Source organism: Nilaparvata lugens, chromosome 1 (genome assembly GCF_014356525.2).
Source record: "Nilaparvata lugens isolate BPH chromosome 1, ASM1435652v1, whole genome shotgun sequence".
Classification (NCBI taxonomy): Eukaryota; Metazoa; Arthropoda; class Insecta; order Hemiptera; family Delphacidae; genus Nilaparvata; species Nilaparvata lugens.
Window position 1 is genome coordinate 29,614,466 of NC_052504.1, and position 13,764 is coordinate 29,628,229.

The 13,764-nt window shown below is 34.7% G+C and overlaps 1 protein-coding gene across 1 annotated transcript in view; it reads left to right on the forward strand.

Moving 5' to 3' along the window:
• The first annotated feature begins 986 nt into the window (after nucleotides 1-986).
• The window catches only part of LOC120350634, a 48,293-nt gene continuing 35,515 nt past the window's right edge, over nucleotides 987-13,764 (forward strand). Inside the window, exon 1 of the mRNA XM_039425021.1 lies at nucleotides 987-1,386. Within this exon, the coding sequence (XP_039280955.1) occupies nucleotides 1,367-1,386 (20 nt within the window). The 5' untranslated portion in view covers nucleotides 987-1,366. The remainder of the gene's footprint in view (nucleotides 1,387-13,764) is intronic.

The following is a 13,764-nucleotide window of genomic DNA, read 5'->3' on the forward strand; positions in this document are numbered from 1 at the left end:
TTCGCTGAATATTTAATGAAGTATTTATCTACGCTGAATATTTAATGAAATATTATATTTCTGAAGCTCAAATATGTGTTGATTAATCATTATTTGAATTATTCATTAGTCACTCTATAGTTCATTATCTTGAACTTACAATTTTCTTCAACCGAAAATAATCCTCCCAGTATTGGTTATTATTACCACTAAGCTAAACACAAAACATCTTCTACAGGGGTGCCCTCAGGGGGGGGAGCGGTGACTGTGTTCATGAAATTCTTAAGGGGGGGGGGGTTCAAAGAAAACCATCCTTGAGGCGGTCCTAAAAGGTCTGCAGAGTTTTATTTATAAAAGGAGTGACATTGGACGGGGGTGATACTGGGGGGGGGGTTGCGTGATTGGGTTTCGGAGAGGAATACACCCCTGTCTATTACCATGTTCGAGGAATTTCAAATAAATTTGAAGTTTTGCTTCGAGTGCTGAGATTCTTTTTAGTTCCGTTTACGCTGGGAACATAGAATCAAATATACGCCAACTCTTAATATAATTAACAGGAAAGTATAGTTAACAGGATAGTTCTATCACTGGAGAGTACTGAACTAATTTCCAAATAAACTTGACTAGCTTGTGCTCCTCAACTAAGGTAGGCCTACCTTTATTCTTGTGTGAATAAAGATATCTGATAGCAGAAGAGGTGACTCAAATTGAGAGGGGTTCTATCTCGCTGAACTGATTTCCAAAAAAGTCTACCATCTTATGTTCCTCAACTGAGGAATCTGATAGTGAAAGAGCTTAGTTGACTCTACTTGAGAGGAGTGTTTTTTGCTGGAGAGTCCTCATCCGAGTTTACAGATTACACTTGGTCAGCTTGTTTGAAACAGAGGAATCCGATAGCAAACGAGCCATAAACGTTTGCTAGATGTATGTGTGAGAGTGTGAATGTGTGTGAGTGCAGCGAAAGGAAAGTGTGACCGAGTCCGTGAACGTAGATGACCGGTACCGTGCCACTCTTTCCATCGGCGCTCCTCGTTGCGCTGCTCATCGTGACGCTTCTGCCACAGAGACGGCGGCGAGGACGATACGCGCCAAGACGGTCCCAGGTGCACAGGTCCCACTCACCGCTCAGTGCAAAGTCGCGTCGTGCCGTGAGTGCATGAACCAACCAACCAACCAACCAACACAAGGAGAGTGCCAGTTCTTCGTCCTTATTCGAGTGCTCAGCAACAGTACTGTTTGTCAGTTTTAGTTCTCCATGACGACGGTGGCGTTTATTAACTCTAATCGGCGTTGCGTTTGTGAAAAGTAGTTTATCAACAAGTTTTCAAGTTGATGACAAAAACAATACAAGGAATAACTTTTCTACAGATTTGTGTGATACACTGAAATGACGGCTATATTCAACAGGTATGCAATAAATATTCCAATACACTAATATATTAATAAATAATAATATATTATATAAAATAATTTTGTATTATATTATTATAATATTATATAAATAAATTTAAATAAAAAACACTAAATATTATATTAATAATTTTGTTTCCAACTATACTTATATAATTTTGTTCCCCTTTCTGTACAATTACCTCTCACATTCTCATTTCTTGGCGATAATGGAGTAGGCTATTACTATTTATTTCCATCATTGATAATTAAATAAGTTGCTCACAATTATTAATCAAGAATAATATTTTCTTCAACTTACAGACATATGATTGTATTCAACAATATTCGTAGTCCTTACTTATGTTTCGCTCTCAATTTGTATAATTATTATTATACTAATCTATTATCAAATCAATAAAATATTATTATTGACACTTTATTTTTTAACTCTGGGCAATAATATCAGTTTTTACTTTCCTTGCCCTATAACCATAGGTAAGGAAAGTATTGCTTTCCGAAAAAAATAAGGTACCCTAATTTCTAAATTTCAGTAACATTTTCACCTAAATTTGAAAATAAACTCGAAATTCGAAAAAATGTGATTATTCAATTGCTAACTGTTGGCAACTGTTGATTCTATTAAATCATTCACTATGAAGAGATAGCAGACCTCGTGTGTCTCCAGCGTTATTGTCCTGTCATCAGCTGGCTCAGATCTTTGAATAGTAGACTTGAGATGCGCGTTTACACTATGGCTCAGATCTTTGAATAGTAGACTCGAGATACGCGTGAACACTAAGAGTCAGGTGATCAATAATATTTTCATAACGGCAAGGAAAGTTGTGTGAGTGCGCCACACCAGATTTTTTCTGTAGGCTTCTTATTTGAATAAATGGCTCTATCTGTTTTATAGAATCTTTCACTTATTTAGCAGCCACTTTCATTCATCACTGAATGAAAAATGATTGAAATGACTAAACTATCTGATACTAGACTGTGTAGTATCCTCGAGTTTCAATTTTTGTATGAAACAAATCGACAGATCTCAAGAGAATTCTCAATTTGTGAGTGAATTTTGTAATACTCTCGTTATGCTTCTATTCTCTGGACATGCTTATTCTTCTTTGATATTGATATCAAATCAATAGAGCATAATAGAAATTCTCCATGTACCTGGTACCTTTATGAGCATGGTACTAACTGGATTGAAATAAAATATAAGAGTTCGGAGAGCGCTATGTAAAAGTGGAATCAAGCATTGAGTAATTTCCAGCCAAGTTTTCCAATCACATTCAACTGAGATATGATTTGACTTTAATGGACATTTTCAAGTACCCAATCACAAAATTCAGTTGAAATACTCGACAAAATTAAAAGTGAGAGATAATTGAGTATTAATAATACTCATAAATTTTATGATCTCTTTCAATTGAGAAGAATTGGACCTAATCTGTTGTATATGTTTCGTGGAAAATCCATTTAAATGGTTCAAATGAGACTATTTAGATGAAAAAAAAATATTAGAAAATGCATTGAAAACCTTGCTATATCCACTATAAAACCAATCTAATCCACTATCCATGACGAACTGCTAGTTCATAATTCGTTTTTGAACTATTTTTGAAGACACTAGTGTCAAGTTTTTAAATAAAAGTTGTTAAAAACAAGTACTTAAATGTGGAGTGCTTTCGGATTTTTTAATCCATTTTCTACACATAGAAATGAATGATATGACTCCTTCATTACTTCCCTTAACCATTAAATGATTTTTTTCTAATCTGATGTTTCTAAATTGATTATATCATTTTATGTTTTTAAATTCGGGAGAGGAATATCCAAAGGTTTTTGTCTCTCTCGTCTCTCCTAATAATTCCAATGATGATTTTCCGTACAAATGGAGAATAGAAAATGAATAATAAAAAATCATCATTTTCCTCTCAAACGCAGAGTGAATATTGTAAGGAGAATGAATGATATATTAGAATTGAGTAATAATGCGAGTAGCCTACATGAAACTAAAAAAAAAATTTGAATCTCTCGATGCAACAATGTATCAGTTTCTAGTTGAGTGAAATTAGTTATAATTATAATTCGATGAGCTTATTCCTTTTAGTCCTTGTCAATGAAGTGTAATTTGATCTTCTATCTCCATCAAGAAGACCACAAAAACCTATGTTCTCACCACATACATGCGGCAATGAATTCAATTCCTTCATGTATGGTTTGCAATATCAAGTCATTGTTGATCTTGTAGCCTACTCTGAGAATCAATTGGGCATGAAAGTTATTTCAATTTTTTGTTATTGTAGACATCAATATGTATTAGAGAAGTTCTCATGTAAAAAAATAATAACCTATATTTTTTATAAAGAAGGATTATTCTTCTATTCCTGTATTTTTAGAATAAAATACACAAGTCGTATTTTATTCTAGTTGTGACCAATAAATCCAACAATAACATCAGTCATTGCCATTCAATAGTAGTTTTTGAAAAAGTTAGGTCCCTATTCTGGGAAATGATTTTCCGAATTTCTGAGCATCACAAGAATACGAAATCGAATCCATGGTAATAGGATTAGTAATAAATCTTACGCATATGTGATAAAATTTGAACTTCGGTATACAATTACTGCTAACTGTTTTTCTTCTATATTAGACCTATACTCAAATTTGTTTTCAAATATATCTTTCATTGAGAAATTATAATATCGATACATACTGATACTCTTCTAATTTAAGTCTCAAATTTTAATAGGCCTAAGCACCATGATATTATATACTCTTTTGTTCGCTATAGATAGTGATAGCCTAACAATGCATGGGTTGCCATTCAGTATGTGAGTTAATCTTGAGAGCATGGAAGTACATTTTTTAGTTGTAGAGTATAACTGAGAATGTCCACTACTAAATGCATTCATTCAACTACATACAAAAAGTACAAGGTACGATTGTGAGAAATTTTAATGAATTCGAAGCCCATCAATTTGTTTTCATTGTGATCAATTAATCATGTATTTTTCATTTGTAGTAATAGCAATTAGTTGGAAATTTTAGTATAGGAATCGGGATTAATTTCTATACAGAATAGTACTCCTTCTACGCGAGATTACTTTCCAGGAGAAATGAGAATCCTTTTATTTTGAAGTGATGCTTCAAATCCTATTTGTTCTAATCTACACTTAAATGTGGTGGTTTTCTAAGACACTCAAACAGGTTCTGGTAGTTCATTCTGGTTCCATCGGATGTCAATAACAATGATGAAGAAACGTTTCACTTATAATGCTATTCAAAAATATTTCAGTGTTACGGTCAAAACCAACTCGGATTGTATAAACTTTCTACCTTGCGGTCAAATTCGCAGAGAAAGTTGAAGGTCGAAAGGCCAACATTGCTAAATGTGTGTGAAGTTGTGATTTGAATGTATTTTTTCTAATTCTACTGTTATGACCAAGAACAGAGCCTCTTAGCTCTTCAGAGAAGTGAATTTAATAGATGAAGAGGAATTTTCGGAAATTCAATTATTAATTTCCAACCCTGTTTGTAAAATTATGTTGGAAAAATAACTTCAGAATCATTTTATTGAAAATTTAGTGGATTGATAAAACTTCGTTTCCTATCTAGAAGGAATGATAAATTCTGGACCGATGTAATGTGATATAGATAATAGAGCTCGGAATTAATTGATTGTGCAGAGTTCTGCTCCAGTGACTGAATCAAAGTGCTTTCGGCATCATTCCAGACTAGTCGCACGTCGCAGTCTAATTGCTGGAATTCAATCAATAAAAAGTGGCTCAATACAATAATTGTCTTATAATTCAGAAGCGGGTCAAATTTTCCGTCCACAATTAATAGTCCGATTATCATGTAAACGTATACTAAGACCAAGTTTTGGTTCCAGACAATGTCATTAGTCTGAGCGCGCGGCTCTGACTCTACTAGCAGTTTCATAAAATTTTGGCTTACTCAGTCTCTAGGAAATAAAAGTTCCAAACTAACAAAATTGATGTCTACAAACTTACTAATGTTTTTAGAAAAAAAATCTCTGGGTTTGAATTTTATAATAACAATATCGTGTGACCAGGCTGGGTCAGGTCTGGTATAAGAGTTTTCAGGTCGCACCTGATCAATTTCAGGGCATCTGACATGACCTAACGACTGCTTTTAAACATCCGGAACCGACGATAATATTATCATGTCCATCTGAAGCCCTGGAAAATATAGACCGACATAATATATAACGATCTTCACCACTTACCTGCCCTGCTCCGAAATCATACTTCCAATATTGTAGACAAAACTTCAAAATAATGCAGTCTTATATTATGTGAGGGATTGAGACTACAAGTTTGAAGACTATTCTCAAAGTCAGAATTTTTTTCCCTATATTCGTATCCAAGACAAAACTCAGTCTTCTCCCAATGCCAAAAATATAATTATTATTTCAAGTTTTTTGTTGGGCAGGCTCCATTTGAATCATAATCGAAAGAGAATCTTTCTTCACACCAAGCCACAAATGACAGATCTAGTTCATCTAGTGGTTGTAGACAGATCTTTTTCATCTTAGAGACACCTTTATCCTTCTTGATTATTTTTCCTTCTCCAGAACCTTTCCCGCCTATACCACCGACTCCTTCTCCTCTTTCATTGAAGCTTATTTCACCTCCTTCTCCTTTTCCTCCTCCCTCTCCTCGTCTCCTCCTCCTCCTTCTCGCCTTCTTCTTCTTCCTCCTTTCCCCCTTCTCTTTTTCATCCTTCGTCTCCTACTCCTCCACCCCCTCCTTCTTCTTCTTCTCCTTCTTCTTCTTCTTCTTCTTCTTCTTCTCTTCTTCTTCTTCTTCTTCTTCTTCTTCTTCTTCTTCTTCTTCTTCTTCTTCTTCTTCTTCTTCTTCCTTCTTCTTCTTCTCTTCTTCTTCTTCTTCTTCTTCTTCTTCTTCTTCTTCTTCTTCTTCTCTTCTTCTCTTCTTCTTCTTCTTCTTCTTCTTCTTCTTCTTCTTCTCTTCTTCTTCTTCTCCTTCTCCAAATCATCCTCCACCTCCTGTTCATCTCCTCATCTTCCTTCTCCTTGATCAATTTCTCCACCATATTATCAAGTTATGTTTATCACTGGGTTCCTTCTCCCCTCTCATCTCAACAGAGCAGTTTTTGATAAGATTTGGCTCTCGCCTTGCCTTGACTTGGGAAGCGTGAATGCTTGATTTCACGGTTGGTGGATAACTGACGCAAATATTATGAATGGCGACGGGCGAAGTCTGCTCGCCGTTGCCGACCCAGATCTGCAGCTCTTGAGAAACCACCAAGCCGATCCGAATTATTACGAGTGACATTTCGTGAATCCCACCACGAAATAATATGCGACAGCATCGCCGAAGATGCTCCATAAACCGACACCAGACACCATCGATCACATTATCCGCTTTCTCGCAGCTTATCTTCTAAGCTGAAATAACGTTCACTTTTCATATCTAGATATTATTTTGATCGAAGATATTCTTCGTTCTACGAATCTATAAAATTGCATCAGAGCTAGTTGACAATTTTGGAGTGAACTGGGGAGAACAATAATCTATAGAAGAACACAGATAGTACCGTATGAATTAATCTTGAAAAAATTATAAAATTAATAGAATAGAATATATTATTGGGATGAATGAATTGGTTACTTGGATGCTTCTAGGTCTAAGCTTCAAAACTTGATAAGGTTTAGAGAGCTTGAATGTCGAGTATTAGGATGAAATTACCTAAGCGATAAAAATGAACTTTGTGTTGTAGCCAAGTGAAATTTTAATTCTCCCGTTGTAAATTGCAGTGATGTGCATAAGGCTTGAAAAAGTTTCATGAGAGGCTTCGATTAGTACAGGTCAGCCTTTAGAAATGGTCAATATCTCTTATCATAATAATCTCTTTTAATAATAATAATTATATTGGCACAGTATATCGACTATGTGACTTGAAATCAGCTTTAAGCCTTACTTACACTACTGCGAATCGCATGACGGGAGAGGGGTGATTTTAAAATACTGATTGAATAAATCGTCCACTGTCACCGTTGTCGACATGACATTCGCAGTGTTATGTCATAGGATCTAATGATTACAGTGCTTAAGATATCAGATGATATAATATTCACTGCATATAGAAACTTGTAGGTTATATTTCTCTATCAAAATAAACGTTTAAGAATTAAATTATATTTCTCACTCAAAATAAACATTTAAGAATTAATTATAGAGTCAGATTTATTAAAATGTTATCTGGGTTAATAGGATTTTTCCGGTTGATCAAATTCTTTTCGAAGCTTTGGGAATGTTGAAATCTGGAATAGTTTTATATCTGGTATCATCCCAACCATTATGCAATATTCAATCGCTTATTACTTACGTAAAGGATGCGGAACGTGATGCCTTGGACATACTACTGCGAGCACGATGAGATCTCAGAAAACCAATCTGAAGACCTCATCCAGAAGCTTGATTGTTATCTAAGATTTAAAATAATTCGGTGACCACGAACATATTGATGTAAACAAAAACTAGACAAATTTGCTTGACTCAGATTGAGGCTGCTGAGTTGATTCCTAGAATATCTCACATTTACCTGATGTCTCTACAAGTTAGGAATGCGAAAAATGCTAATTAGTTTTGTTGCTTGAGGCAGCAATAGTCGTCCGGGGAAAGTGCTATGTGGTTGGACATCGCTGTTCCGGAATATTTTTCATCTTAGTTCTTTACTGGACTAAAAAGGCGATCGTGTAATCCGATACCGTTTTACTGTAATTCAATTTTTCCTCTTCGACATGCTTTTAAAGCTCATGCTCATTTGTTTCACAACTTGTGAAAGTTTTGGAGAAAAAACTATCGAGCTCTGGTCAATATTATAGGGATTGAATCTGTGCTCGAAAGATATTCTATAGCACGTGCCTACCCATACCTTGTTTACTTTATTGATATAGTGGCTATTCCTAGTTCTAGAGCAAACATGGAAGTATATATGCTCTGGTTATTCGTTTAACAGACATTGGACAGTCCAGCTAAGGAGAGAACCTCATACGATTTTATCACTCAAATTTCTAACAGTGTATGCTTTATTCTAGTTTCATGTATGTTTGAACAGGACTCATTCAATTATTATCATTGGCATATATACAATATACTCAGTCTCTCATCAACCATAGCCGCTGCAATATTAAGTAAACGTTTTGTACAAATTCCAGTACATATTCCTGGAGATATGCTCACTTATAGTTTCGTTGCAAATAAATGGAATGATAGAGCACTGGTGACTGGGAGCAATAATTATTAAATTTGCCATGATAATTATCAAGTAGAAATATAGTGTTTCTATTTTGCTGTTATTGAAATTTGAATGCCGTATCAGTGGATGTTAATAATAAAACAGGATAGCGCTCAAATTGATAGTATTGAATTGAAATTGAAGCTTAAAATTCCTTCATCTCTCTCTCTCTCTCTCACTCTCTCTCTCTCTCTCTCTCTCTCTCTCTCTCTCTCTCTCTCTCTCTCTCTCTCTCTCTCTCTCTAAACGTACAGTATACATTGAAATTGAAAACTAGGGGCTCCATATTATTACATAGATGTAAAATTAGCTTCAAGGTTGGGTTATTATTACAGTCTAATTACGGTAGTCTACATCAATTTTCGAGATTATTAAAAAATGTGTTCAATTTATATTCAATGTTTTTATAACTGAAAGTTATAATATTGATTTATCAAAGACCTCTCATTATAAATTGTTCAATTCATTTTTTTTCAAATTGAAGCGATTTAATTTTAAAAAAATAATTTTGATAACAAGAAAAACTCTAGTTTGCATACAAAATTCCAATTTAGAATCAAAAATGTTCAGGGTTAGGCATTTAAGTAAGGATAATTTGTCATAGAAGTTACCCTCATATTTAAACGAAACTTGATTTTTTTCTCCCAGTGTGTAAGTTGTAATGTTGCAATTGAAATAATTGTATATAGCAAACTGTAGCATTGATTAGCGATAAATAACATCATTCTGGAAAATGCAGTTCGTTTATGGAGTGTATAGAACTTCATGCTTTGAGGTAGCCCATAAAAAATAGTCTCAATGTGGCATGTCCGGTAATCGAGGAAGTCACTGCACATCTCCACGCAACGTTGTGAGGCGTCCAGGGAAGGTCTCGATGTATGTCATATGTTGGGTCCATACAGTAGCGAGGTTGACAGAATTCTGTCTAATCTATTGTGACACAAAAAACACGCAGTATTATTAGGTAACGATATGAATTAACAGTCTTCTCGAGAAAAGTAAGGGTCAACAATGAAGTTCGATTCATGCCACAGTAAACTATTCATCATTGCCACAAAAACAGCAATGACAAATAGAAACCCCCAATCTTCATCAAACGTTTCCTCCATGGCATTTAAGGAAATGTTATCTCTTGCACGGCACTCAGACATAATCTTCTCACAACGTCTACCAGAGTGTAGACATCAGACACCATTCCATTTGTTATTTTTCGTACATAATTAATGTTACAATTTCTTCTTCTCAAGAACTGCGATCCCTAGAGCTGGCGATCGTCTCGATCGAGACTCATGTACGCCTCAGCCGACTGGCAACGTCTCGATCGAGATGATCTATTTCAGCCTTCTATATCTCATTTCCCTGCAGTCTGTTCGCTTCGAGAATTATACCACTAGATTCAGCATGCTTTTATCTTCATGTCCATATGTTTTTTCAGTACTCTAATATCTCTTAGTGATCTAGTATCTAGCTTTTTCTGAGCGATGTAAACATAGTGTTACTGTGTTAGTTGTTGATAGTTACGTGTCTTGCAAACTGTTAAAATGAGTGAATTATCAAGAAGCAGTGATATTCGTGGATGTTTATTGCATTTAGAAAATGACGACAATGATAGTAATATATTTATAGATGAATCTGATGAATATTTCAGTGACAATTCACATGAAAGTGAGGACAGTGACGAAGTGACGTTAGTAAACATTCCTGAACAAAACATTGACAACGAAGAAAATGAACCCCAAATTGAACAATCATTGCAAGTAAATAATATTGATCCTTTAGATGATAATTTGGTATGTGATAATATAGTAGATGAAGGAATTCCTGTCCCTTTACCAGCTCCAAATTGGGTCAGAATCTACCCCCCAGAAGAAGAAATGAATGTTGAGGAACACTTCAATGTTAGAAATGTAGAATGTTAGAAATCCACTTCAATGAAAACAAATTTTGTTATTATGCTTTTTTATATTATACAAGTGTACATATTCTGAATCTGGATAACATAGGTTATGTTATTGTAAATCTGTTGTGTTTTGGCTCATTTAGAACTCATGTGAAAAACAGTGATTATATCTTAAGTGTTTCAAAATAAAAAAAATAAACTTTCAAGTGAATATTTTTCAAATTTTCGAATAAAAGACATACAAGGAATTCTCTGGTGAGTTTTATTTTTACTTAATATTATTCCTCGTTATTTTCTGAATGAAATGATATATGATACTTTATGATATGTGCTTTAGAGGTATTTCTATAATTATTCAGACAAACCACTGCATACATGCAAAATTCGGTTAGTCTCCTACGGCCAAAAATGCGCATACACTATTACAGATTTTTGTATATAAATCTATTATTCTGCATTTTTTCTTACTATAAGTTTACATATTTTGAATCTAGATGAAAAAAGGAGTGTTTTGACTATTTTGGAATTTCTGTGGTGAACAATGTTGAAAACTTATGAGTGGTTGAAAATGGAAAAAAAATTCAATCCAATTTTTTTTCAAATATTCGTTCAAAAAACAATCAAGAAATTTTTTGTGGGTTTTATTCCTACATTTTATTATTCCTTAGGATTTTCTAAAAAAAACGATGTAAAATAAGTCATATTTCTTGCTTTAGAAGTATTTTTACAATTATTCAAAATAACCTCTGCATACATGTCAAATTTGGCTTGACAGTTTCGGTGAAAATGACCGCCAGTTACACGAAGAGCAAAAATTGAGTTTTGTATAGAAATGAGTGAGTATCTGCTACTTCGATATCCATATCTACATCAATACCTCATTGCCCAACTCTGTAGGCCTATGTGCAAGAAAACTTTTCTCCACATATATATGTCCTTCCACTGATATGAGTATCTCGTCCATTTATGATATTTACAATAACCTTGAAAAATTGGAAAAATTTGGACAATTTAACCAACATTGTAGTACCTAGATACCTCGGAGTATCGAACGAGTTAATGAACGTCTTTGCTCCATAATATCATATCAAATAAATTCAATGCTCTGCTCTCATGGTTGATGACTATTATTTCTATTCAATTAAACAGCCTCTTTGGCAGGCTGGATAGAAAGTCGATTCTATAAATCTTTGGAGTATAATATTGAAAGTCACAACAATTAACTTGATGCAATCTAAACAAAGAATGCTGGGAGGTTTTTTATTTTAAAGTGCATAGAAGCATTTGAAGTTCACTCTTCCCAAGTCAATCTCTTGGAGAATGCTGCTGATAGTGAAGACGTAATAATATAAATAGTCTTAAAGGCTACACGAAAAGCATCTTACAATCTCTGCCCAAATTGAAGGTGGGAACGGCTTTTTTATCGCCATCATCAAATAATTCACATTCACTTGAATAGGTTGAGAAGCAAGAATCCTTGTTGCAGTGAGACTGGAGGCTTTCATGAACACATCTCATGTCCATTATCATCAAATATTCTACTCTATGTAAATGCAACTAGGAAGAGAGTGTAGATTGTAAAGGCAGTAGTAATAAGTGACGTTCCAAGGATAGAGACTGCTCACTGATCAACTGTTTTGACATCCGTACAAAAGCACATCGGTAAAAGTGTTCCGCTTTAAAAGCTATTCACATTCACGCTTCCTCACGCTTTAATGAAGATGGAGCTTCCCATCCCATAGAGCAATTTCCTTGCTTCAGTCCAGCCTGCTTGCGCATGTCAGTGATAAAATGACATCATTGACTGTTCAAGCTCTCGTGCTCCACGTAAAGTATCTGTGCTAACTCAAAAAATGAAATTTAAAGTGTTTGTAATGTGATTCTCCAAGCTATTATTAAGAACAACATTCACCAACATTCTGGCAAGCAGACTGTGTCCTTGACATTCTGCGGGGATGAGGACACAAAATCAAATCTTGATCAAAAAACGTCCTAAAAAACGGTCAGCAGTGTTGAAGCAATCAGTACTGACGATTTTTTTCGAATAGGGGGGGGGGGGAATAGACCCACTGTTTTTGATGGTTCCGAACCCCCAGAAAGTGATTTTGAATTTGACAGTGGAGCTGCCCTTAGAATTTACCCATCCAATGGAAGAACTAAGAGCATGACGATAAAATTTCTGAAGTTGAAATTTTACAGCTGGCTCAACCCGCTCAACCCATTTATTTGTGAATACGTTCAAGAACTATTAGACTCAAAGACCTTGATCTTGAACATTATGTAAATTGGATTAAATTATATGTAATCATGAATTGAAATTTTACATATTTTTTTCAAGAGAGGCGATTAAATTGATTAAAAGAGAGACCAGAAGCTGCTGTGGCTGGCCTTGGAATGCGATTTGATCACAGAGAAAATGAATTGCCGACAACACGGCATTCATGTTTCCCAAAACAGATGTGATAAGGTTTTAGAGTAGGTGATGCCCTCATGGTTTCGAAAGTTACATCGGACGAAAACGAAACTTTTTAGGCTGGTCGTTGTAATGAAATGCCTTTCTCTCTCCGGCTGTCAGTTGCTGCTATAAGCGGGTCGCATCGCATCGCATCTGCGGTACGTGACCCGTACATAAATGACCTTGTGTGAGAGTTGTCCACTAGCGCTTGCTTGGACCCTACTATCTATACTCCCATTTCACAGGCAAGCGCTGCCATGTTGTACTGCATTTAGCAAAGTCGCACTTGAATACTTCCGGATTCTTGGATTTCGTCATAAAAATAGGTGTTTTGAAAGTAGTTCAAGAAAAAAATACAACTCTATAAGGCTGCAAGGGTATGCCAAATAGACTATAGGCTTCAAGCCTATGCTTGAAGTGGCACAAATTATATAGAATTTAGTATTTTCAAACGAAATGTGAAATATGTTCAATATTATTATCTATTAATGAACGGATATCTAACATTTTCTGTATCTACAAATTGATATCCAGTGGAACCACAACCTTTATCTTAATTATTTAATAGAATTTAGTATTTTCAAACGAAATGTGAAATATGTTCAATATTATTATCTATTAATGAACGGATATCTAACATGTTCTATATCTACAAATTGATATTCAGTGGAACCACAACCTTTATCTTAATAATTTACTTATAATACTTTTTCTGTCATTTACATAAATAATTCTCATCCTTTATATA